This window comes from Coregonus clupeaformis, chromosome 37, assembly GCF_020615455.1.
Source record: "Coregonus clupeaformis isolate EN_2021a chromosome 37, ASM2061545v1, whole genome shotgun sequence".
NCBI classification, from domain to species: Eukaryota; Metazoa; Chordata; class Actinopteri; order Salmoniformes; family Salmonidae; genus Coregonus; species Coregonus clupeaformis.
Window position 1 is genome coordinate 21,329,990 of NC_059228.1, and position 25,654 is coordinate 21,355,643.

A 25,654-nucleotide genomic window follows, 5' to 3' on the forward strand; every position below is an offset into this window, starting at 1 on the left:
CAGCATGTCTTCATCAAGTAACGTTAGCTTATCAAAAATGAACGATTAACCCTCTCACACGAATATAAAAGTACAGAAGGCCTACCTTACAGCATTACAGCAAACCAGGCTTAATTTTGACAAAATCATGCAAATCATTACGAGGTAAAAGCAAATTGCGACTGAAAACGTAGGTTTTAGTGAATTTACCGTGATGAGCTGTTTTATATGGAAGCCCATAACTGCCACCAATTTAACTGAATTTTATGACTCATGATTTGTCAACATGCACAATTAATCTGTGCTTTCGTTTGTTCAACTGTAGCCTACGGATAACAACCACAGCTGCAGGTAGCCTAGAGAAGCAGCCTTTGCGCTCTGATCATATCTGGGCCTGGCCAGGGGAAACGTAACATCATGGTTTTATAGCCTAAGCTATGTATTTATAGCCTAAAATAGGCCCATTTATTTGTGTTCTGAGAAAATGTGAATGTGATCATATTTGGTTTATATTCACACTTCGGGTGGCTAGGCTTGTCACACCCTGATCTGTTTCACCTGTCTTTGTGCTGGTCTCCACCCCCCTCCAGGTGTCGCCCATCTTCCCCATTATCCCCTGTGTATTTATACCTGTGTTCTCTGTTTGTCTGTTGCCAGTTCGTCTTGTGTCGTCAAGCCTACCAGCGGTTTTCCCGTACTCCTGTTTTGCTCTAGCCCGTTTTCCAGTTTTTCCCGGCTTTGACCATTCTGCCTGTCCTGACCCTGAGCCTGCCTGCCGTTCTGTACCTTGTGACACTGTTCTGGATTACCGACCTCTGCCTGCCCCGACCCTGAGCCTGCCTGCCGTTTCTGTACCTTTCGGACTCTGCTCTGGATTACTGACCTCTGCCTGCCCTTGACCTGTCGTTTGCCTGCCTCCTGTTTTTGTAAATAAACTTTTGCTATTTTGAACTGTCGGCATCTGGGTCTTATCCTGAGTTGCGATAAGGCCACCTAGGCCTTTTTAATAAAACAAGTATTGACTGGAATTAATCAATCAACACAATAGTGATGACATACAGTATGAGTATCTTTTTAATTACAGATGCAAAGGCCTAAATGATGCAATCCTGCATACAGCGAGCTCAGCTCTGTTAGTTTTTCTTTTTCAGTTTTTGTCCAATCGCAGTTTTTGTCTCTTTGTCTCTGTAAAGGGTTTTAATGTTTTCATCCTCCCTAGGGCCAGGAGTTTTCCAGGGGCTTTTAAAAAACACATATGACCTGATTAGAAAAAGAATCTGGTGCCATCTTTTGAATTCCAGGTGAAGCTGGTTGAGAGAATGACAAGAGTGTGCAAAGCTGTCATCAAGGCAAAGGGTGGCTATTTGAAGAATCTCAAATATAAAATATATTTTGATTTGTTTAACACTTTTTTGGTTACTACATGATTCCATATGTGCTATTTCATAGTTTTGATGTCTAATATTATTCTACAATTTAGAAAATAGTACAAATAAAGAAAAACCCTTGAATGAGTAGGTGTGTCCAAACGTTTGACTGGTACTGTACATTTTACATGTTTTTGGTGGTGAGGATGGGCTTCCATAGTTTTACGTGGCTCAGTGCAGCCGGCAGCTACTGCAATAATTTCAGAATGTAACAGGCTGTTACTGCAATTTCAGTCTCAAATATTAGGAAAATGTCTGTACATTTCAACTGTTTCAAAAACATTTCTCTGCTATTACCATTTATACTGTAGGAGTGTTGGCTCAATTAATGAGACAATTCTGTTTACACTGCCCTGCTTCAAGGGGGGCAGCTGTTGAGCGAGTGTTGTGCACTATACATGTGTAGCCGACATTTTTACGAAAAGAGTGTAGTAAGTGTGAAGAGACTTTTAGCTTTGGGTTTGAGAAATGTATATTGTGTGTGAACTGTGGAACTTATTGTTCAATCAATCACTCATAGCCTTTAGCCAAACTGTTCTTCATTTATATTGGGTAACTTGCGAGAAATGTTTGCATAGAGCAGGCACCATGTGCTATGATTATATCACAAGTACATTTTGTTGACATAAACAACACGTTTGTCATTACTTTTTAGAATGGAGTATGAGAGTCACACTTGATAACATTGACACAGATATCAGTATGCTATCATAGAACCTATTATGATACTTAAATGTCTTACTTTACTATCATTTCAATCAAGCTTTTGCTAAAATAGTCCAGATCTCTCAAATCAGCAAATGGATAATCCTGATGTTTGGGTCATCATATACCACTCTGTCTTATTACCAATCAGAACTCATACAGTAGTTCCTAATAAGGCACTGACAGGAGATGAGGAAACAACGTTTACTGATACTATTGTTCTGTAGTCAACTGTTCTATTATATCGAACTATTGCAGCTTATATGATCATATCATTTTTCTTAGCAGATAACAAAAACTGTTTTTCTATCTTCACTTCACCGCAGAACTCATATCAGGGAAACTATTGTGCCACACAATAGTAGGCAAATGTACAATATCTACCTAATGTGAATCTAACATAGCTAACATCACCTTGCTTTAACAGTGTGTTTGGTTAAAGGGGATTTCATCCAGAAGTGTTGGGTGGGGTCAAAAGGTCAATCTTGAGGGTCATCTTGCGGGTTTAGAGGTCACTCTCTCCGTAGAGGGCAGTGGAGAAGTCGGTGTAGTCTAGCGCTCCCGCGGGTCCCCCTGGACCACTGTAGGGGGCCATCCTCAAGATGCAGTACTCTGCCTGGTCAGGGGGGAGCTCCCTCCTCAGCTCCTCAACCAGGATGTAGGGCTGTAGAGGGGGGAGAAGAACGGGGAGGGGGAGAGAACAGGGGCTCATTTAGGGAAGTCCGCTCTAGCAAATTTTCATCATCTGACAGAATAATATGTGTGTTTACCGTTATACTGAATGTGCCCCTTCTGTGTGATTGACATGGTCCACTCAATTGCCACACTCCCATTCACTTTCTCTTTCTCTCTCGCACACACACACCTTATCGGCTGCCAGAATCCTGAAGGATGCCATGACCTGGTCAGCGGTGTCTGTGTCAGCGGTTTCTCTGGTCATAAAATCGATAAAGGATTGGAATGACACTGTGCCAGTGGCACTGGGATCTACCAGCATCATGATGCGGGCAAATTCCACTTCACCCTGACAGTCAAAGAGAGAGAGAGAGATCAGGGAGAGAGATCAGAGAAAAGAACACTCATATCTTTATTGGTCATTACGTCATCACACATAGAATATTAATACCTCTTGGTATTAGTATGCATTGTTTGCATACTGTAATTCTGTATGAGCACATTGAGACCCCTACCAAATCATAACCCATGGAGATCAGACAGGCCCTAAAGTCATCAGTGTCCATCGCCCCGTGTTTCTTCTGTAGTCAGAGGTCAAGGGTCGTAGGGTGGAGGTTGGGAGTGGGTCACCACACAGGGAGCAGAAGGGAGACCAGGAAGGGGAGAAGACCAAAGCTAACACAGAGACATGGACACACACACAACCAGACAGATGGACACAGTGACACAGACAGTAACATTAGAAGACATGGAGAGAGAGACAATAAATACTTTAGGAGTCATTTCTAAATTAACTGTCATAACAGGCCAAAGCTGCTGCCACCAACATCGTCATGCTGTAGAGCCCACTGTCAAAATATTGATACAACTCAGAAAATATGAGAGGTAGCAGCAGGTGTGGTCTGTTCTAGAAGGGATGGAAGAAGCCCAAGTCATCAGCGAGAGGTCAGTCAGGGATCATGAAAGTTTAGAGGTCAGTAGGGTTGAGTACCTGATGGTCATTGCCCACATGACCCAGGCTGATCAGACAGGCCTTGAACTCCTCACGACGCAGTTTGCCTGTGTCCTCCTGGGGCCAGGTGTTAGAGGGGGTGTTAGTCGCACAGAACTGTCTCACACACACATGCAAGTGTCCATAACATGAAGCATTACAACAATGTGGAACCAATATCAGACCTATACATTACACTATCATACAATAGTAGTTCTATTTGAATTTATATTTTTTGACTGTCTAAACAACCAAGCCCAGAGAGCAGTGACCGTTGTAGTACAGTATCAACCACAATATATTACCCCAGTTTCCTTATGCAGCTTCTGGTATTATGCTACTTAACATGCCATTCAGGTTAAATGTTAATATATGAATCAGAGAACCCGGGAGTCCAGGGAGCGGAAGGAGCACTGTACCCGGTCAAAGTGGTTAAAGGAGGAGCGGAACTCATGCATCTGTTCCTGGCTGATGCCCTTGGCGTCGCGGGTCAGTATCTGGGTCTCGATCTCGTTGATGGTGCGGGCGATGGTGGTAAGGAGGAGCTCCCAGCCCACACGGATGTGCTGTTACCATGATGACAAGACACATAGACAGATATAGACTCAGACAAACAGTTATAGACACAGACAGATTAATCAGTTGCCAATGTTTCCCAACAATGCACTTTGGAATCTCGATGACATCCATCATCATTATCCCCATGACCACATCTAATCTTCATAGACTGCATGCAGAGACCGTCTCTCTGTGGTGCTCTGCAGTACCTCCATGGTGTAGTTGGTGTGCTTGTTGTCAAACACCAGGGACTCCTGGATGAGCTGGTGGTCTCCCTCCAGCTTGTCGATGTTGGGCTTGTAGGTGACGATGACGTGCTCCAACTGCTTCAGCTGGGTCATCTGGTCCTCCAGGGTACCGCCCACCTCCAGGGAGCAGCGGCCAATCTCCTGTCAGAACAACGCACATGAGCAAGTCAGGTTTTTGTTCCGGTTCCAAAGGTACCCCTAGACCAGGGCTCTCCAACCCTGTTCCTGGATCGCTACCATCCTGTAGGTTTTCACTCCAACCCTAATCTAGCACACCTGATTCTAATAATTAGCTGGTTGATAAACTGAACCAGGTTAATTACAACTGGGGTTGGAGCAAAAACCTACCGGAGAGTAGCTCTCCAGGAACAGGGTTGGAGACCCCAGCCCTAGACACTAAACTGATGGCTGACTCTCTGACCTCCATCCTTGTCTGTATCCAGGGTCCGATGAGGTTAGCCTGGGCAGCAAACTGCTGTCTCAGCCTCTCGCTAGCATGCTGCCGGGCTAGCTCTTCCTGGAGGGAGCCTTCTCTCTGGGGAACCAGCTTCTTCACCTGGTCAGCAACATGGCGACAACACATACATCAATCTGACATAGAAAGTGACTATGTATGCGCATGCGTGTCTCAAGTGTACGTATGTGAATTTCGAGGTCCTACCTTGTCCCACTTGGCGAGGAGCTCCTCTGTGGTGATGGTGCTGTAGGGGTTGATTAGGTTGGCCTTGATGCCGTAGCTCTGAGAGATTTTCTGCACCTCCATGTGGATCCCGAGGATGGCCTGTCTCTCTCCGTCTGCCTCTGGGAGGGTGGCCTTGAACTGCTCATGGGCAGAGATCAGGCTCTGCAGAGGAGGAGGAGAGTAGAAGTTGCAGTGTTGGCTTGTACATTCAAGAACGTGGCAAGTAATGGGCACTGTGTCAAAATGACGTAACAGTTGTAACAACGATAGAATGATTAAAATATTAATAGCGAGTGATACGTACCTGGACCTCATCGATAGTGTGTACAATAAACATATCCTGCAGATCCTCCATGGCCCCTTCCATCCAGTTGTTGAAAGGTGCTGATCTCTTGGCAAACTCCAGGAACAACTGATCAATGGTTTCCAGCAATTTCTCTGTCCTCTGGAAAACAGAAGAGAGAAAAACACTTGTCATTCATCTCATTGACAATTAATCAACATTGCCTGTTTGGACTGTTAATCCCAGGATGCATCACATTGACATGACCCAATTGACCCCTGAGTTGGCAAGGTGGTCTGCATGGATTAGACCCCTCCCTTTGGGCAGGGAGAGGGGGCAGACAGCAGCCTAACCCCAAGCCTGGCTGTGGGTCTTGACACCTTTGTAGGTCATGAGCGCCCAGTAAGGATCAGAGGGGCTCAGAGGAAAAGGACTGTGGGTATCCTGCCTGCTAGATACTGGACAGGCAGCCATATCTAGATACAGTGCCTTCAGAAAGTATCCATACCCCTTTACTCATTCCACATTTTGTGGTGTTACAGCCTGAACTCAAAATGGATTAAATGTATATTTTTTCTCACCCATCTACACACTATACCCCATAATGACAAAATTAAAATATTTTTTTTGGGAAATTTATTGGAAATGAAATACAGAAATACAGTCTCTCATTTACATAAGTATTCACACCCCTGAGTCAATACTTTGTAGAAGCACCTTTGGCAGTGATGAGTCTTTCTGGGTAAGTCTCTAAGAGCTTTCCACACTTGGATTGTGCAACATTTGTCCATGATTTTATAAAAATTATTCAAGCTCTGTCAAATGTGTTGTTGATCATTGTTAGACAATCATTTTCAGGTGTTGCCATAGATTTTCAAGCAGATTTAAGTCAAAACTGTGCCTCGGCCACTCAGGAACATTCACTGTCTTCTTGGTAAGCAACTCCAATGTAGATTTGGTGTTTTAGGTTATTGTCCTGCTGAAAGGTGAATTCATCTCCCAGTGTCTGTTGGAAATCAGACTGAACCAGGTTTTCCTCTAGGATTTTGCCTGTACTTAGCTCCATTCAGTTTATTTTTTATCCTGAAAAACTCCACAGTCCTTAACGATTATAAGCATACCCATAACATGATGCAGCCACCACTATTCTTGAAAATATGGAGAGTGGTACTTAGTAATGTGTTGTGTTGGATTTGCCCCAAACATAACACTTTGTATTCAGGACAAAAAGTTAATTGCTTTGCCACAATTCTTGCAGTATTACTTTAGTGCCTTGTTGCCAACAGGATGCATGTTTTGGAATATGTATATTCTGTACAGGCTTCCTTTTCCCTCTGTCAATTAGGTTAGTATTATGGGGTTACTACAATGTTGTTGATCCATCCTCAGTTTTCTCCTATCACAGCCATTAAACTCTGTAACTGTTTTAAAGTCACCATTGGCCTCATGGCAACTGAGTTAGGAAGGACGCCTGTGTCTTTGTAGTGACTGGGTGTATTCATACACCATCCAAAATGTAATTAATAACTTCACCATGCTCAAAGGGATATTCAATGTCTGTTTGTTTACAATCTACCAAAAGGTTCCCTTCGCGAGGCATTGGAAAACCTCCCTGGTCTTTGTGGTTGAATCTGTGTTTGAAATTCAGTGCTCAACTGAGGGACCTTACAGATAATTGTATGTGTGGGGTACAGAGATGAGGTAGTCATGCAAAAATCATGTTAAACACTATTATTGCAACTTTTGTGACTTGTTAAGCAAATTCTTTACTCCTGAACTTATTTAGGCTTGCCATTACAAATGGGTTGAACACTTATTGACTCAAGACATTTCAGCTTACCATTTTTTATTAATTTGTAAGTAGTTCTAAAAACATAATTCCACTTTGACATTATGGGGTATTGTGTGTGTGTAGGCCAGTGACCATGAATCTCAATATAATCCATTTTAAATTCAGGCTGTAACACAACATAATGTGGAAAAAGTCAAGGGGTATGAATACTTTCTGAAGGAACTGTAAATGTGCCTTCATTTCATCCCCTTATCTCAATCAGCTGTCTTCATGCCCCACCCCTAGCTATCTCACTATAATATACATGAGATTTAGCTTTGTTATGGGTTAAGTAGTCCTGTGAACTATCCACCCCACCCCAAGGTAACGTCATTCACTGCTTAACCTCCTCAGCTCTCTTCTGGATTCATGGAACTGGTTCTCTTTCCAACACTACCAAGCTGTACTGTGCCGGCTAACTTTTCACTGGGCACAGCAGCTTAGCCCAGTTTAGCTTAGCTGGGAATATAACGTCATGTCCCAAACCTCAACCTCCTCCACTCACCTCCAGAGCCTCTCTCCTCTTCTGGGTCAGTGTACCAAGCTGATCCCACAGGTCACAGATTCTCTGGCACCTCTGGTTGACAGCAGCCACATCATGATAGTCCAGCTCACTGCACAACACCACATGAAGCATATAGGTTAATGAAGAGCAACTTCAGACTGTTTGGTATTATTTAAATAGAATGCCAGTTGTAGTCCTTGTCAAAACCATGATTTTAGGAATAGGACTTGGTTGGGACGATGGTTGGGAGGGTTAGAGGAAGGGTCCGTACTTGAGCTCCTGTGCGATGGCAGCAATCTGCTCCACCCTGTCCTGGTGAGCAGCCAGATCACTCTCAAATGCCTCGTGTTTCCGTAGCAATGCCCGCACCTCCGTCAGGGTGGCTGTCTCGTAGTCCTTCTGAGATAGAATCAACTCTTTCCCTGGGTCATACACACACACACAGAGAGAGAGAGAGAGAGAGAGAGAGAGAGGGGGGGTCATGAACCTCCCATTAGCAAAAACAAATGCTGAAGATTTACTGACATTTTCCCATTGACAAATCTCAAAGGATTTGGAGCTAATCAATTACATTCAAACGTCAAACTCTAGACAAACCAGGAACATAAGTAAACCCTCCACAGACAGACAGACAATCATGTCCCAGACAGACCATTAGCCCAGGTCTCATGGGTGGTGGCTTTCTGGAGGAACTTTTCAGCCAGGTGGTCCAGTCTCTCCAGCCTGCGGATCTCTGTCAGAAGCCACTCCTCGTAGCCTTTCTCTGCACCCTCCAGCCCCTGCCATGCACTGGCTATGTCCTACAGCCACACAGAGACACAAAGACCCGGGTCAAAACCAGCAAAGCACCACGCTCAGTAGATAGGCTATTAAAAAGGCTTTTTAACTCTATCAGCATTTTGGTAAGAGTGCCATGGTGTTTACCTTTGGTATTTTGATGATCTATATCCATAGCTACTGTACTTCGACTGGTGGCTTGTGTTTCATCAGTTTGATATGATTTATCATTGAATGCTGGGTGTTTACACTTACAGACACCATCTTTCCCTCAGAGGGCATGAAGGCGGGACGGTTGCTGATGCGCAGCTTGGTCTGCAGGGTGTTGAAGCTGATCTCCAGCTGGCACTTCTCCTGCACCTTGGGGGGCTTGTGCATGCGGCGGTAGTCTCTGAAATCCTCCAGCTTCCTCTGCATCTCAACCATGGTTTTCTCTGCAGTTCTGTTCTCCAACCATGGGGTAGTCCGGCGGATCCACTCCAGTAGCTACGGAACACAGAGGGTGGTGATGGGGTGGAGCTTTGGGATTGATGTGTTGTCATTCATCTCAATTCTGTTAAGTTGAATTGGACATTGAATTTGATTTGAATACTGGGAAATTCCATTCCTACGAGTTTGTGTGAGACGGTGGACTTTTTGAGTATTCAGATTGGGGTAGAAGTAGCTCTCCTGAGAGAGTTCACCAATATGAAAGCATACGTCCAAATGTATGCTTCTGTGTTGCTTTACCTCGCTGGCCAGCCTCTCGTATTCCTCCATCAGTTTCTCATTCTCCTGGTTCACACCCAGCACTTTAGAGATCCTGTTGGCCGCCGTCTCAGCCTACCAAGGTGAGGGAGGAAAGAGAGGTGAGGGGAGGGGATGGGGGAAAGAGAGATGAGGGGAGGGGGGAAAGAGAGATGAGGGGAGGGGGTGAAAGAGAGGTGAGGGGAGGGGGTGAGAGAGAGGTGAGGGGAGGGAGGAAAGAGAGATGAGGGGAGGGGTGAAAGAGAGATGAGGGGAGGAGGGAAAGAGAGATGAGGGGAGGAGGGAAAGAGAGATGGGGAGGGGGAAAGAGAGGTGAGGGGAGGAGGGAAAGAGGTGGGAGGGGAGGGGGGAAAGAGAGATGAGGTGAGGGGGGAAAGAGAGATGAGGGGAGGGGGAAAGAGAGGTGAGGGGAGGAGGGAAAGATAGATGAGGGGAGGGGGGAAAGAGAGATGAGGGGAGGAGGGAAATAGAGATGAGGGGAGGAGGGAAAGAGAGATGAGGGGAGGAGGGAAAGAGAGATGAGGGGAGGAGGGAAAGGGGGGGGTTTAAGAGAGGTGAGGGGAGGAGGGAAAGAGAGATGAGGGGAGGAGGGAAAGGGGGGGGTTTAAGAGAGGTGAGGGGAGGAGGGAAAGAGAGGTGAGGGGAGGAGGGAAAGAGAGGTGAGGTGGTTCTTGTCGCATATCTAGTGCTATTCCTCACACAATACAATTCAACCTACACCCCCCCCCAACACGCACACACCATTTAAGTCATTCCTTTAATGCAATCTGTGTGCATCATTTCAAAAACATTCATTTCAATGTGAAACTCACAATTTACCAACTCAGTAGAATTATGATCTCAAACAACTCATAGGCTAGAGAGGAGTGATTGACATATGGTAATCCTCATCAATTGGTTTAGGAGGTATTGTACCCACAACACATTGCATTCACAAACTCGATTCAAATTGTTCATGGTGCAAGCTGTATACCTGCTCGGCTCCAGCAAATGCATGATAGAAGCAGGACACATAGGTCATAATAGCTCTCTCATCAGGCTTGGGGGTGTTGATGATGTCTACAGAGGGCGGGAGGGACAGAAGAGGGTGACAGACGACAAGTAGAGAAGAAGGAAGATATGGAAGGTGGAGACAGGAAACACAAGAACACTGACAGAGGAGAAGGACCACAGATCGACTCCACACCTGAACTTAGCCCAGGGCTATCCTGGAGGTGGTCTATGGCAAAGGGATCTAAACAAGGACCTGGTCACCTTGACACTAGGACTACACAGCATCAATGTCCCCTCACCTTCTGTACCACTGCAAATGTGTGATACAAACTGGACATATAGGTCATAACAGTCCTGTCGTCTGGCCTGGCTGAGCTTATAAAATCTGTGTGGGGAGACCAGGCAGATAGGACTTTATCATTACAATGTGCATACAATGTGCATGAAGACAATCCTCCAGGCAATCCTGCAACAAAACCACAATCTGACTCCCACCATAACAGGACCAGATAAGATGGTTTATGTTTTCATAATGAGCAGAACGACATGACTTTAGCTAATGCCGATTTTCAAAACTTTGTTTCCTTAGAAGACATTACCTTCTGCGTCCAGCATCTTGGGAATATCCAGGTGCTTCTCTGCTATTTCAAACGCCAGGTTCAGGTTCCCCATTGGATCATCCTAGAAAAAGATCAATATTATAGAAACATACTTTCCAATTAAATTAATACACAAAGTCATCTTTTCATTTACTTTTTATATGAGAAAACAGTATTTGAAACCAGTTTACAAACTGTCCTGCATCCAGTGATGGTATTAACTAAACAGGTGACAGACAGTCAGTAAGTGCCTCCTCACTAATGGAGTAGTAATGGAGTAGGGTGAGTCAGTGTGTTTAGTGGGAGGAGAGGGCTCATGCTGCTGATTTTGTCCTAAGTCTGTTCCACTGATGCCGGCCGAGAGGAAAAAGCCTGTTACAGGACAGTGGCAGCTGCAGAGATCCAGGGTGGGCAGATACCCATGGGCCTGTTCCCCACACGGAGCCATTTCAGCAAGCTAACACTCAGGGCTTACTGAGCCCACTCACCTGGAGCCAGACACGACAGCTGACAGGATCTGTCTGGGCTCAATGCATGTGTGGGAGTGTTGGTGGGGGGGGGGCATTTAAAGGTGATTCTGATATAGGTGTGTGTGTCTGTGTGTGTGTGTGCATATGTCTGAGAGAGGGGGGACACCTCTACTGAAACCCAAAGCCTCTGGCTTTCCGAAAGGTTTGGGTTCCACAGATCAATCCATTTTCCTGTCTGTTTCCATACAACCGTGAATAGATTGATTGCCCTATAAAGAGCAGTACCAGGCAGAGGTATCTGCCAGCCACAGCTGAGGTAAACCCTGGGCTCTCCTGGGATGTGACTCACATTTCTCTGTCTATTCACAGTCAGGACTAAGTCAGTTCAGGATGGAGATGTAAATGTCACTCACTATTAACAAGGCCACAGCTTCCAAGGTGTAAGGAGAAACGTGTAGATTCCACACTGTAGCCTACTCTTTACACGTCCACATTTTATTTTACAAAATGTGTCTATACACAACACCTGAACACCGATACACTAATATACTCTTGAACTCTAATGAATGCACTACAGTGACCCAGTCTACCATAGAAAGGAGAAACCTTGAACAGCATAGGACTACACACTGTACACACAATTCTACACACAACATAGTCCACTTTTTATTTACACATACGATACCTTCAGATTGTGATAGTTGATTAGATCTGGCCTGTGTTTGTGTATCAGGGCACAGAAGGCTAACCCATCCTTCCAGCTTTATATAATGGTGGGCCAGGTGAGCATGTCATTAAGACAGTGAATGCAGACATCAGTAAGGAGAGATTGGGCAAGTTAAACATAACAAAGCACTCTTATATCTGCTTCTCAAAGGTCAATAGCTTTCTGTTAATCCATGCTGTGGGAAAAGACTGTGGAGTTACTATTCTGGACATCGGGAACCCTTCTCTGTTAGTATGTTGGAGGCACTTGACACCATCAAGGTTAGTGTTTGGGACACACGAGAGACCTTGTTGAGCTTAGCGTAGTCGATGAGGTCAGGCCTGTGTCTGTGAATCAGGGCACAGAAGGCCAGTCCGTCCTTCCAGCTTCACCAGCAGGCAGCAGAGATAACCAGGTCAGAGGTCAGAGTGGCATAATAACTGAGTAAAGCAGAGTTTACCATCACTGGTCCTAGAGAGCTACAGTGTCTGCAAGCTTTGCCTGTCTTATCACTTAGTACTAACACATAAGTACAGAATATAATAAAATAGAAAAAATACAATACAAAAGTGTTTTCACCTAACGTGGAAGTTCTGGACATTGACGTTCCTGTAGGGGGCAGTCTTTCTCTGGCACCACAAGAGAAGGCCTTCCTTTGCAGAGGTTTCTGAGAGGAGAGAGAAATACTTATTCAACAGAGCTATTCCCCAGTGAGATCTCTATTTCATTAACCAGGAAGTCAATACAGATCATCTCTTTTCAAGGGAGACCTGGCCAAGAAGATAGCTGCAGAATAAAAACATTATGCAGGACATAACCTATTTACAATAGTAATAAAGGCAGTTGATTTTTTTAAGTATGCTATTTTGTTTGAATTGTTCTATCTTACCTTCTACAGAGATGTCCTGGATGGCAAAGCGGAGGATGATGGTCCATATCATTCCAAGAGTCATCTTAATGTTACCATCCACAATTTCTGAGGAGAAAACATCCAATTACCATCAGATCCATCACATAATTAGAGTAGGAACTGCTTCAGAGAATTATCAAAAAGATAATGGGGCGGCAGGAAGCCTAGATGTTAAAAGCGGTGGGCCAGTAACTGAAAGGTCGCTGGTTCGAACCACTAAGCCGACTAGGTGAAAAATCGACCGATGTGTCCTAGAGCAAGACACTTAACCCTAATTGCTCCTGTAAATCACTTTGGATAAAAGTATCTGCTAAATGACTAAAATGTAAAATAATGAATGGATGAATCAAATAAGTCAAAAGATACTGAGCTGCCTGAACATGAAGTACTGCCTGAATAAAACATCACCTTCAGCTCCAATAGAGACAAGTTTCACTCCTTTGCTGGTGATGAAATCCAGGGCTTTGTTGACATTGGCAATCTTGTGAAAACGCATCTTCCCTCTGTCAGGCTTGGGTAACCTCTCACCTGAGGGAAAGAAACAGCATTTAACTCTAAGCGTAATCACTAACAATCAATGTATTCAACTATATATTAAACAAACAGTACCTGAAATAACTTCCAAGAGAAGCATGAGTTTGAGGCCATTCCTGAAGTCGTCCTCAATGTACTCAATCTGTGTTCCTGCTTTCCTCAGGTGGGAGTTACACCAAGCTGTGAAGGTCTACAAATGAAATGATATTTTGGTGAGTAAAATACAAATAGTACAATTTAATTTTCACATAACTTTGATGCAGTGACTTCAAATTAGGATGGGGTTGAGCATTGATGATCGAGACTTCCTGTGAGCTCATCAGAGAACATTGAGTGAGTTTTCCATCAAGGGTCTTATTCATCAAGGGTAGAATGTTCCAAAACGTTTTAAAACTTGAACAGTGAATTTAAAACTTGAAGGCTCATATACCCTTCCCACTTGAAAGTGTTTGCCAACCATACATTATGAAAGTAGCTACCTCCCCAATGTCTTTCATCACAATATGGATTTTTCTCCATTTCGCCTAGCTCTAGTGTATAGCCTGGTTGTAAACATACAAGACTAGCCTGGTTGTAAACATACAAGACTAGCCTGGTTGTAAACATACAAGACTAGCCTGTTTGTAAACATACAAGACTAGCCTGGTTGTAAACATACAAGACTAGCCTGGTTGTAAACATACAAGACTAGCCTGGTTGTAAACATACAAGACAACAGCTTAGCAGGACTTAGCCGGCGGTCATAAATTGTGATGACTCTGGTCCATAAAATACACATGAATTTGATTTTAATTCATGCTTTGTACTGTATCGTTATGCAAGACTTCAACATGAGAACTCTCTCCTGCTATGTTTATATTAAGTTACTCTATCTCACAACAGCAAACAGAACCCACAGGCAATCAACACTGTACCGTTGAAAGCCCTGAGAAGCCCCTAGCTCACATTCCAGATGATATAAGGTGTTCAATTTAGCCTGCTCTGGCGGTCCTAGTGATAAGAGACAGGAAGAAAACATTTTAACTGAATATCAAGATGAGAGGAAAATGTCACATGCATACACGTGTTTCTCTTTGCAAAGTAAAGAGACACACTTTTACTAAAATGATAACTACTGTCTGATAAATAAATAAAAATGCTAAGTGGAGCTATCGCCATATTGCTTTCACTATCTATCCAGTCCTTCTAGATATGTGAATACCGAAAGGGCAGAGGCTAAAATGGACGGAGGGCTATGGGCCTAAATTGAAACACCTAAATGTGTAATTTCTTGGATGTGTCACAAACTGGGAGTGCTCTACAGTATATTGAATGGGATATTTTGAACATCTCTTCTCAAAAAGCCTCAGTGGATCAGCCTCAATTTGACTCCTCACAACAACCAGGAATGTGATCTCTCAATCTGCCTCCAGCTTTCATCTACAGTGTTGACCGTACTGTGTAAACACAGGGAATGTATGTTTTCAAGCCATTCCAGTTCACACAGCATGACTGGGAGAGTGATCCTCTGGCCCTTAAGTTCTTATAGCACATAGCCTGGTCCCCCAGAGGGCTGTGGGTTAATGCCACCCGTCTGGAGAGGCTGCCCGGTGGGACGGCTGTCTAAATTAGGAATATTAGAGGCTTTGAAACAAAGGACCGCATTACACATGACAAAAGAGACCAAAGTGCATGTGACATTGAACGGCTGCCTCCTCGTTAAAACATGGCTGGCCCTCCAGACCTGACCTCGCCAGAGCTGCAGACCCCCCACCCCCTTTCCCCACTCCAACAGCTCTGACAATCAGAGCTAAATATATTCATGAATCATGTCCAATGAGGACCACCCATCATTGAAGTAGTTGAGCCTTTGCGGCTTTATGCGGTGTGGTCTGGAGGTAAAAAATCTAAGTTTAATAATGTTTTGTAAGGCGTTTAAGAATCCTACATTTATTTGTATATAAGAAAAGGGAAATAGGTGATTTTACTATATAACTTCAAACTCGTTCAAACACCTGAGCACGTTGGAGGCTGTTTCTTCATTGATTTCAGTCTTGGTTCCAAGAATGTCTTATGTGCCAAGGTTATTTTCACTACACAAGGCTAAATCAGTGGGTGGCATACCTGGTTGTGTCAGGTGGAACACCTAGCACGTGCTACAACATTGTAGCCTAATGGGCATGTTAGGCTACTGTATAAAGGTAAGGACAGTTCAGGGTGCAAGCAGGTCTTATTCAAGGGCAGCCCTGTCTTCCCCTGTGGCTCTTACTGGGTAATAGGATTAAAGTTGAGGGAAATGATTAGGGAAAGCTAATATAGAGCCCTACTTAAGATGCCAGAGAAGTTACTCAGAACTGCAAACAAATCCCACGTGGTCAACACTGCTATCCAACAATACCAGGCAGAAGGCCCTCAGTAGGCATATAGGTCTTCTTTAGCATGTACCTCAAATAAATATTTGTTTTGCCTCGTTAAACCAAGATATTTGAGGAACAGTTCAACCTCTTCCATAGCAATAAAGTGTGGGGAAATGGGGAAATGCTCTGCTGACAAGTATTTTTCTCCGCTCATACAGGAGTAATAAAGGCCTAGTGCACAATTATTATTATTTGTGTGTATACACTACCGGTCAAAAGTTTTAGAACACCTACTCATTCAAGGGTTTTTCTTTATTTTTACTATTTTCTACATTGTAGAATAATAGTGAAGACATCAAAACTATGAAATAACACATATGGAATCATTTAGCAACCTGTCAGCTTCCTGCTTCCCCTGTTTGTCTCCTGGCCTCTAGAGGTCAGCTGTGTTCCCCTTTGCCTTAGTTTTTCCTCATGTGTCCTAATTAGCTTATCTATGTCACCTGTGCCTTGTTTCCCCTTGAGTATTTTAGCTGTGTGTTTTCCCCTTGTTTCTCACTTGGTTATTGCGTCCTGTCTATGTGTCTCCTGCTTTGTCCCACCGTATCAGTCCTAGTAAGTTATTCAAAGTTATCTTTAGTTTGTTTTTCTCCCCTCGGGGAGTTGTTTTGTTTTGCCTCCTGTTTTGGAACATTAAATCTACTTACCTGGAGTATTGCCTGGGGTGTTTCATTTGGGTCCTACAACATCTCCTCTGTGGCTAAGGGGTAGTACCCCCAGCTCTACACATTTGAGACCGGAGTTCTAGCCCGGCTTGTGACAGAATAACCAAGTCAATCATGGACCCAGAAACACTCAGTTCCCAGGACCTGTTGGCGGTGATCATTCGACATGAGGCTTCTTTCCAGCGCCATGAAGCCGTTCTCAGCCGACAAGAGGAGCTGATGGCTAGACATTCTCAACTCCTGGCCGAAATGATGAGTTCCCTTCACCAGCTCTTTGAACGCCTCCTTGGTTCTCCCCCTTCCCCCGGTCACCTCCCAGTGACGACAGGCCTTCTCGGTTGGCGGAGCCCCGACTACCACCTCCCAAGCCCTTTTCTGGGGATCCAAGCTCTTGTCAGGGTTTCCTCACCCAATGCTCCCTCACCTTCGAGCTCCAACCCTCAAGTTTTCCCACAGACCGTTCCAAGATTGCCTACCTCATTACCCTTCTTTCAGACAAGGCGCTCGCCTGGGCCTCTGCGGTGTGGCAGTCCCAGGAGGCCTGTTGTGACTCCCACGCTGCATTTGTAGAAGAGTTCAAGCGGGTGTTCGATCATCCTGTCAGTGGGCGGGAGGCTTCCAAGCGCCTACTGTCTCTCCGTCAGGGCCCCCGAAGCACGGCAGATTTTGCCATTGAGTTCGAACCATAGCAGCAAGGGAGCGGATGGAATGATGAAGCGCTGAGGGTCTGCTTTCAGGGAGGGTTATCTGAGCCCCTTCAAGATGAGTTAGCCACCCGTGAACCAGCTGAAGATCTCGAGTCCCTCATAGCCTTGGCCATCCGCCTGGACAATCGTCTAAGAGAGCGGAGAACGGCTCGCCGTCAGGTGTCTCAGTCCCAAGTTCCTCTGAGCAGCTCTGTTTCTCCTGTTTGGACTCCGTCATTCAGAGCTGCCCCGGCTCCTGAACTGCCCCAGGATTCCCCGGAGAGCATGCAGTTAGGCCGTTCCAGGCTTTCTTCCAACGAAAGGAACGTCGCATGAGGGAGCGTCGGTGCCTCTACTGCGGGGTTGCCGGCCACTTCCGCTCCACTTGCCCCGAGCTTTCGGGAAACGCCTGTCCCCGCCCAGCTACAGGAGGGTTGTGATGGGGAAAATTAGAGCTCCTCCTACTAACGCGGTCCTAGCTATTCCAGCCACTCTGTCCTGGGAGGGCCACCAGCATCGGGTCCAGGCTATGATCGATTCCGGTGCCGCAGGTGATTTTATGGATGTAACCTTGGCTAAGGAACTTAAGATCCCTACCCAACTACTTCCTCAACCCCAGGCAGTTACAGCCTTAGATGGCAGACCTCTGGAACCAGGAAAAGTTACTGAGGCGACTCAGTCCCTGCGACTTACCATCTCTCAACACCAGCAGGAGGAGACCTTCTATCTCATTGACTCTCCCGAGTATCCTATTATCCTGGGTCACCCTTGGCTATGCAGACATAATCCCCAGATCGACTGGCCTACTGGCACCATTCTTAGCTGGGGTCCCACTTGCCAACTCACCTGCATGCTTCAGAGTTCCTCAGCCCCTAGTACCCAGTTTCAAGAGTCTGTTGACGTCTCCCGAGTCCCCAGTGTTTACCATCGGTTCAAAGCAGTGTTCAGCAAGGCCCGGGCTACTGCCTTACCGCCTCATCGCACTTATGACTGTGCCATTGATCTACTCCCTGGGTGCTGCCCTCCTAGAGGTCGGATCTTTTCCTTGTCCTCCCCGAGCACGCAGCTATGGACACCTACATTAAGGAGTCCTTGGCAGCCGGCCTCATCTATGCCTCTACTTCCCCGGCTGGGGCGGGCTTCTTTTTGTTGAAAAGAAAGACGGGGGTCTGAGGCCTTGTATTGATTACGGGGACTCAACAAGATCACGGTTCGGAATCGATACCCTCTTCCTCTCATGGCCACTGCTTTTGAGCTGCTTCAAGGGGCTTCCATTTTTACTAAGCTGGATCTCCGCAATGCTTACCATCTCGTGCGGATCCGGCCAGGAGACGAATGGAAGACGGCGTTCAACACGCCCACGGGACACTATGAATATCGGGTGATGCCGTTCGGGCTCACCAATGCCCCCGCAGTATTCCAAGCCCTGATTAATGATGTTCTCCGGGATATGCTTAATCTGTTCGTCTTCGTGTACCTGGACGATATCCTCATCTTCTCGAGGTCACTGAAGGAGCATGAGGGGCATGTTAGCCGGGTTCTCCAGAGGCTCCTTGACAATCACCTCTACGTTAAGCCTGAGAAGTGTGAATTTCATGTTTCTCAGACTCAGTTTCTCGGGTTTATTGTCACTCCCGGGCACCTAGAGATGGATCCCAAGAAGGTCAAGGCGGTCCACGATTGGCCCACACCTGCCACGGTCAAGGAGGTTCAACGGTTCATTGGCTTTTCTAACTTCTATCGGAAGTTCATCAAGAATTTCAGCTCGGTGGTAGCCCCCTTGACGACGCTTACCAAGGGAGGAGGGACCAAGATTCACTGGGGTCCGGAAGCAGCAGGGGCCTTCGAGGATCTCAAGCGCCGCTTCACTTCTGCCCCGATTCTGGTGACCCCTGACCCAGAGAGACCTTTCGTGGTGGAGGTGGACGCCTCAGAGGTGGGGGGTGGGAGCCGTCCTGTCACAGAGGGGTGCGGATGGGAGATTACACCCTTGTGCCTTCATGTCTCGCCGCCTGTCTGAGGCCGAGCGCAACTACCACGTGGGGGATCTAGAGTTGCTTGCGGTTAAACTGGCCTTGGAAGAGTGGCGCCATTGGCTTGAGGGGGCTCAGCACCCTTTCCAGGTTCTCACAGACCACAAGAACCTGGAATATCTCCAACAGGCTAAGCGGATGAACCCTCGGCAAGCACGATGGTCCCTTTTCTTTAATCGATTCCAGTTCATCCTGACTTACCGACCTGGCACCAAGAACGTCAAGCCGGATGCTCTGTCTCGAGTCTATTCTCCCGAGGTACAAGTGAAGCCCTTGGCATCGATTATTCCGAGGTCTAGGATCGTCGCACCTCTTCAGTGGGAACTAGAAAGAGGGGTACGAGAAGCTCTTGCCCATGAGCCCGATCCAGGCGGTGGTCCTGCCGGTCGCCTGTTCGTTCCTCTCTCGGTTCGGGCCCGCGTTTTGCAGTGGGGTCATGAGTCGCCCTTGACATGCCATCCTGGCAGTGCTCGCACACTGGAGTTCCTCCGACGGCGGTTTTGGTGGCCGTCCATCAAGAAGGACGTGCAGGTCTTTGTTGAGGCCTGCCCTGTGTGCAACCAGGGAAAGTCGACACGCCAGCGACCCCAGGGACTGCTCCATCCCTTACCTGTTCCTCGAAGGCCATGGTCACACCTTTCTCTGGACTTTGTTACGGGACTTCCTCTATCCCAGGGCAACACCGTCATCCTGGTGGTGGTAGACCGTTTCTCTAAGGCTGCCCGGTTTATTCCCCTGCCCAAGCTGCCCTCGGCTAAGGAGACTGCGGAGCTCCTCATGAACCATGTCTTCCGGATATTTGGCATTCCCCTGGACGTGGTCTCTGACCGAGGTCCCCAATTCTCGTCCCGGTTTTGGGGGGCCTTCTGCAGGCTTATTGGGGCCACAGCCAGCCTATCGTCAGGATTCCATCCAGAGTCTAATGGCCAAACGGAACGGATTAATCAGGATCTGGAGACCACCCTGCGGTGTATGGCGGCCAGTAATCCCACGTCTTGGGCCACCTATATTATTTGGGCTGAATATGCCCACAACACCCTCCAGTCCTCAGCCACCGGATTGTCCCCCTTCGAATGCCAGTTCGGTTACAACCCTCCTTTGTTTCCAGAGGAAGAGGCGCAAGTTGGTGTTCCCTCGGCCCAGCGCTTTGTCCAACGCTGTAGGCGGACCTGGAAGAAGGCCAGGTGTACCCTCCTTCGGACCTCCCAGAGATACCAAAGTCAGGCTAATCGCCACCGCCGGACGGCCCCTAGTTTCCGAGCTGGTCAGAGAGTTTGGTTGGCCACTAAGAACTTGCCCCCTCGGGTCGAATCCAAGAAGCTTTCCCAGAGATACATCGGCCCTTTCCGCATTTCTAGAAAGGTTAACCCTGTGTCGTATCGTTTAGTTCTGCCTCGCTCCCTTAGAGTTAACCCCACTTTCCATGTTTCACTCCTTAAACCTGTCTTGTCTTCTCCTTTTGCCCCCCACACAGACCCCCGCCACCTCCCAGGATCATAGACGGCCAGCCAGCCTACACAGTCCGCCGGATACTGGACTCCCGGAGGGTCCAGAACTCTCTGCAGTATCTGGTGGACTGGGAGGGCTACGGGCCAGAGGAGCGCTCCTGGGTTCCGGCCAGGGACATCCTGGACCCAGGGTTGATCCGAGATTTTCGCACCCTGGGGCCAGGGTGTTCTGGAAGGAACGTCAGGAGTCGTTCCTAGAGGAGGGGGTCCTGTCAGCTTCCTGCTTCCCCTGTTTGTCTCCTGGCCTCTAGAGGTCAGCTGTGTTCCCCTTTGCCTTAGTTTTTCCTCATGTGTCCTAATTAGCTTATCTATGTCACCTGTGCCTTGTTTCCCCTTGAGTATTTTAGCTGTGTGTTTTCCCCTTGTTTCTCACTTGGTTATTGCGTCCTGTCTATGTGTCTCCTGCTTTGTCCCACCGTATCAGTCCTAGTAAGTTATTCAAAGTTATCTTTAGTTTGTTTTTCTCCCCTCGGGGAGTTGTTTTGTTTTGCCTCCTGTTTTGGAACATTAAATCTACTTACCTGGAGTATTGCCTGGGGTGTTTCATTTGGGTCCTACAACATCTCCTCTGTGGCTAAGGGGTAGTACCCCCAGCTCTACACATTTGAGACCGGAGTTCTAGCCCGGCTTGTGACAGCAACCTAAAAAGTGTTAAACAAATCAAAATATATTTCTTCAAATAGCCACCCTTTGCCTTGATGACAGCTTTGCACACTCTTGGCATTCTCTCAACCAACTTCAACTGGAATGCTTTTCCAACAGACTTGAAAGAGTTCCCACATATGCTGAGCACTTGTTGGCTGCTTTTCTTTCACTCTGCAGTCCGACTCATCCCAAACCATTCAATTTGCTTGAGGTCGGGGGATTGTGGAGGCCAGGACATCTGATGCAGCACTCCATCACTCTCCTTCTTGGTAAAATAGCCCTTACACAGCCTGGAGGTGTTTTGGGTCATTGTCCTGTTGAAAACCAAATGATAGTCCCACTAAGCCCAAATCAGATGGGATGGCGTTTCGCTGCAGAATGCTGTGGTAGCCATGCTGATTAAGTGTGCCTTGAATTCTAAATAAATCACAGACAGTGTCACCAGCAAAGCACCCCCACACCATAACACCTCCTCCTGCATGGATTACGGTGGAAAATACACATGCGGAGATCATCCGTTCACCCTCACCGCGTCTCACAACGACACAGCGGTTGGAACCAAAAATCTCAAATTTGGACCAAAGGACAAAGGACAAATGCTCGTGTTTCTTGGCCCAAGCATGTCTCTTCTTATTATTGGTGTCCTTTAGTAGTGGTTTCTTTGAAGCAATTCGACCATGAAGGCCTGATTCACACAGTCTCCTCTGAACAGTTGATGTTGAGATGTGTCTGTTACTTGAACTCTGTGAAGCCTTTTTTTGGGCTGCAATTTCTGAGACTGGTAACTCTAATGAACTTATCCTCTGCAGCAGAGGTAACTCTTGGTCTTCGATTCCTGTGGCGGTCCTCATGAAAGCCAGTTTCATCATAGCGCTTGATGGTTTTTGCGACTGCACTTGAAGAAACTTTCAAAGTTCTTGAAATGTTCCGTATTGACTGACCTTCATGTCTTAAAGTAATGATGGACTGTCATTTCTCTTTGCTTATTTGAGCTGTTCTTGCCATAATATGGACTTGGTCTTTTACCAAATAGGGCTATCTTCTGTATATCCCCCCCTATCTTGTCACAACACAACTGATTGGCTCAAACGCATTAAGAAGGAAAGAAATTCCACAAATTAACTTTTAACAAGGCACACCTGTTAATTGAAATGCATTCCAGGTGACTACCTCATGAAGCTGGTTGAGAGAATGCCAAGAGTGTGCAAAGCTGTCATCAAGGCAAAGGGTGGCTATTTGAAGAATTTGTTTAACACTTTTTTGGTTACTATATGATTCTATATGTGTTATTTCATAGTTTTGATTATTCTACAACCTATAAAATAGTAAAAATAAAGAAAAACCCTTGAATGAGTAGGTTTTCAAAAAACTTTTGACTGGTAGTGTATAATTTTTTTTGAAATTGTGATTTATCAGGGGTTGCTGCAACACTCTCAGCACCCCTAACGCCAGTTGCTAAGAGCATTTCGGAAGGAAGACTTAATAACCTTCTGTTTGAGACCAGTTGACAGATACTGAGTTGGGGCCCTATACTCAGACTCTTGGACACTGGATTAATCTACTATATTGCCTTTTGGTCTCGAAGTTAAAATTAGATATAGCATCCATTCTAATCCCAAGGACGTCATCATGTGTTAGAAGCATCTGTTGACAGCTCTCATTCCTCGCATATCAGTGGAATGGCAACAGTCTCAAGAGCCGCTCATTGAGCTATTGTTAGCTGGTAGCAGCGCATCCGTCCGTCAATATTCCCGTCAACTGGAGCCAAGAGCCCCCCAGGATACCAGGAACCAGAGACAGAGCTTGGAGCCTGCGCTAAACGTGAATAACTCAATATTAAATTAATAAAAGTTAATAATCTCCCAATCCCGTGCTTAAGGTAGTCCTACTGTACTGTTTAATATGTTATCTGCAGGTCATCTTCTCTTGACTTACCTTTCTTTGCTGTTTTTCCCAGGCAGGGTCCAGCAACATGTCCCTGTCCCAGTCATCCTCCTGTATCATGTAGTCCTCCTCATCTCCGAATCCGTTATTATAATGCACTGTCGTCTCTATTTGGGTCATCATTGCGTCTTAAATCTTTGTATTCCCCCAAATTCAATGCGTTTTTGTCTTCCAATATTCTTATGTATTTAGACTCTGATAATTCAATTATTAACCTGGGCTGGGTAACTTCCACTGTCTCCCTATCTTTCTATTTGACTTCCTCTCTCACTCGCTTGCGGGTGTTCGGTCTGGCCGCAGTTGCCACAGCGGAACAAACGCTGATAGCAATTAGTACTGACAGGTCACATGACAGGCGCGCAGGGCGCCATACACTCAGGGGAAACACTCTTTTCACGCCACTAAGATGTAGCAGGTTAGGAAAATGTATGCAGCAGGTTAGGCGACTGAGGATAAGGTTAGGGAAAGGGTTAGCGAAAATGCTCTCCTAACCTGCTACGAATATCACTTTGTATCAAAGTGGCGTGAAATGAGTGTGTCCCATCCTGATTGTGCATGAGTGTTTAGTGGGGGGTTCGGCTAATAAACCAGGGGAGGCTTCACTCTACGAATCTTAATTGCACAAAGTATATTATTTGTCAGGGAATACTATTTGTAGATCAGTGATTCTACACCTCACTTTGCTCAAGCTGACCCTCTCCAATGGACTCGGAAGTTGTATTAAATTAGGGGCAGTTGAGACAATGAAACCAACAATGGGACTCGAACCAAGTGACTGTCCAGCCAACACCTTAACAGTTACGCCTTGAGGTCCGAACCTCTTGGCCAACACCTTAACCATTATGCCAAAATGTCTGACCTATTCGCGTAATGGTTAAGTAATGGTTAATGTGTTGGCTTGACTGTCTCCGCAGAAGTGGGATGGTGCCCATGAGGCCATCGGAGAGGCATGTACATGTGAGACGCTTGGTATAGAGAAGAGTGAAGACACGCTATCCCCCTTACGGCGTCCACATACATAGGTTTGGTTTGCTCCTGACAGAACTCGGCTAGACAACGCATACTCCCTAAAGACCTTCACTTGAAAAACGTGAAAAAAGCGGCAATATTACTGTTGTTTGTCCCTCTTCAGCCACCGTAGCAACAACATAGTCAGAAACACCTCCTCTAAATAGTCTGAATTAATCTAAGATAAATCAAGAAATCTGTAATTAATTTTGAGGTTTTTGCAGAGGTCATAGTCTTGCAATTTTACATCTAGCTAAGATGTTTGGTGCAGTATTTCGAAGAGTGATTTTTTTTTCATGAAAACTAGTCATCTCTTGTTGGATGACAACAAACACTTAATGTTTCCACTTTTACTAGGAGTAATACTGTTGACCAATCACCAACGAAGGGGCCTAGACTTCGGCTACTGTACTTAGACTCGCCTCAAGAAAAATGTTTGTGTGCACAAACAGCTGAAAAAAACCCTGACTAAGACCAAAAACTAAAATGTCACAAAATGTTGTCATAATATATGCGTAAACTGTTTCAATTAAGAAGCATAAGGTATGCTTTAGGAAAGGGATAATGTAGTGACTTAAAGATGTTCAGAGCTCTTGGCATAGAGTCCCACAGTGGAGGTGTCATAATACCCATAAAACCTAACGGCCAAACAGGGAAATGGTTCCAATCGTTTTTCCACCATTCATGTTATAAGGGCTGTGTTTCGTGTAGGCTTACCCTGGCATGATATTTTGATAACCATGTAACTCTCTCTCGGACAAAGTGAATTTTATTGATATATTCAGCTCTATTTACTCTCAGATTCGAGAATGCTAATTAGCATCAAAGTAGACATCAAGCAAAACTACAAATCCCTGCAAATTCCTGCACATCATCTCTAGCTGAGACCTTTGCTAAAAGGTATTGTGTCAATTTAAAATTAAAATTAAACAATTCACAAAATTGTCATTTAAATACATTTTTCCCATTTATTCATTACTACATTTAGCTAACATTCATAATAATAAATAATACACCATTTAGCAGACGCTTTTATCCAAAGCGACTTACAGTCATGCGTGCATACATTTTTGTGTATGGGTGGTCCCGGGGATCGAACCCACTACCTTGGCGTTACAAGCGCCGTGCTCTACCAGCTGAGCTATTAGC

The 25,654-nt window shown here is 45.8% G+C and overlaps 1 protein-coding gene across 3 annotated transcripts; it reads right to left on the minus strand.

Annotated features, from left to right (window-relative positions):
- Positions 1–1,934: 1,934 nt before the first annotated feature.
- LOC121553505 (alpha-actinin-2) lies at positions 1,935–23,811 on the minus strand. Of its 3 annotated transcripts, XM_041866650.1 has the most exons (22): positions 23,489–23,810; positions 13,696–13,810; positions 13,495–13,614; positions 13,066–13,152; positions 12,756–12,843; positions 12,484–12,562; positions 11,001–11,082; positions 10,382–10,467; positions 9,391–9,483; positions 8,917–9,147; positions 8,537–8,684; positions 8,156–8,306; positions 7,885–7,993; positions 5,570–5,710; positions 5,245–5,427; positions 5,005–5,139; positions 4,545–4,724; positions 4,197–4,343; positions 3,778–3,855; positions 3,302–3,367; positions 2,977–3,135; positions 1,935–2,775 (listed from the first exon to the last, which is right to left on the minus strand). In XM_041866650.1, exons 1-22 carry the CDS (start codon positions 23,618–23,620, stop codon positions 2,617–2,619), a joined length of 2,769 nt encoding a protein of 922 aa, XP_041722584.1. In that variant the 5' UTR covers positions 23,621–23,810; the 3' UTR covers positions 1,935–2,616. The 3 variants fall into 3 exon arrangements, 2 of the variants coding, with proteins under 2 accessions (XP_041722584.1, XP_041722583.1); XM_041866649.1 differs by lacking the exon at positions 3,778–3,855; XR_005997541.1 differs by lacking the exon at positions 1,935–2,775 and having other exon boundaries at positions 3,103–3,135; positions 3,302–3,461; positions 23,489–23,811.
- Between the last annotated feature and the right edge of the window lie 1,843 nt (positions 23,812–25,654).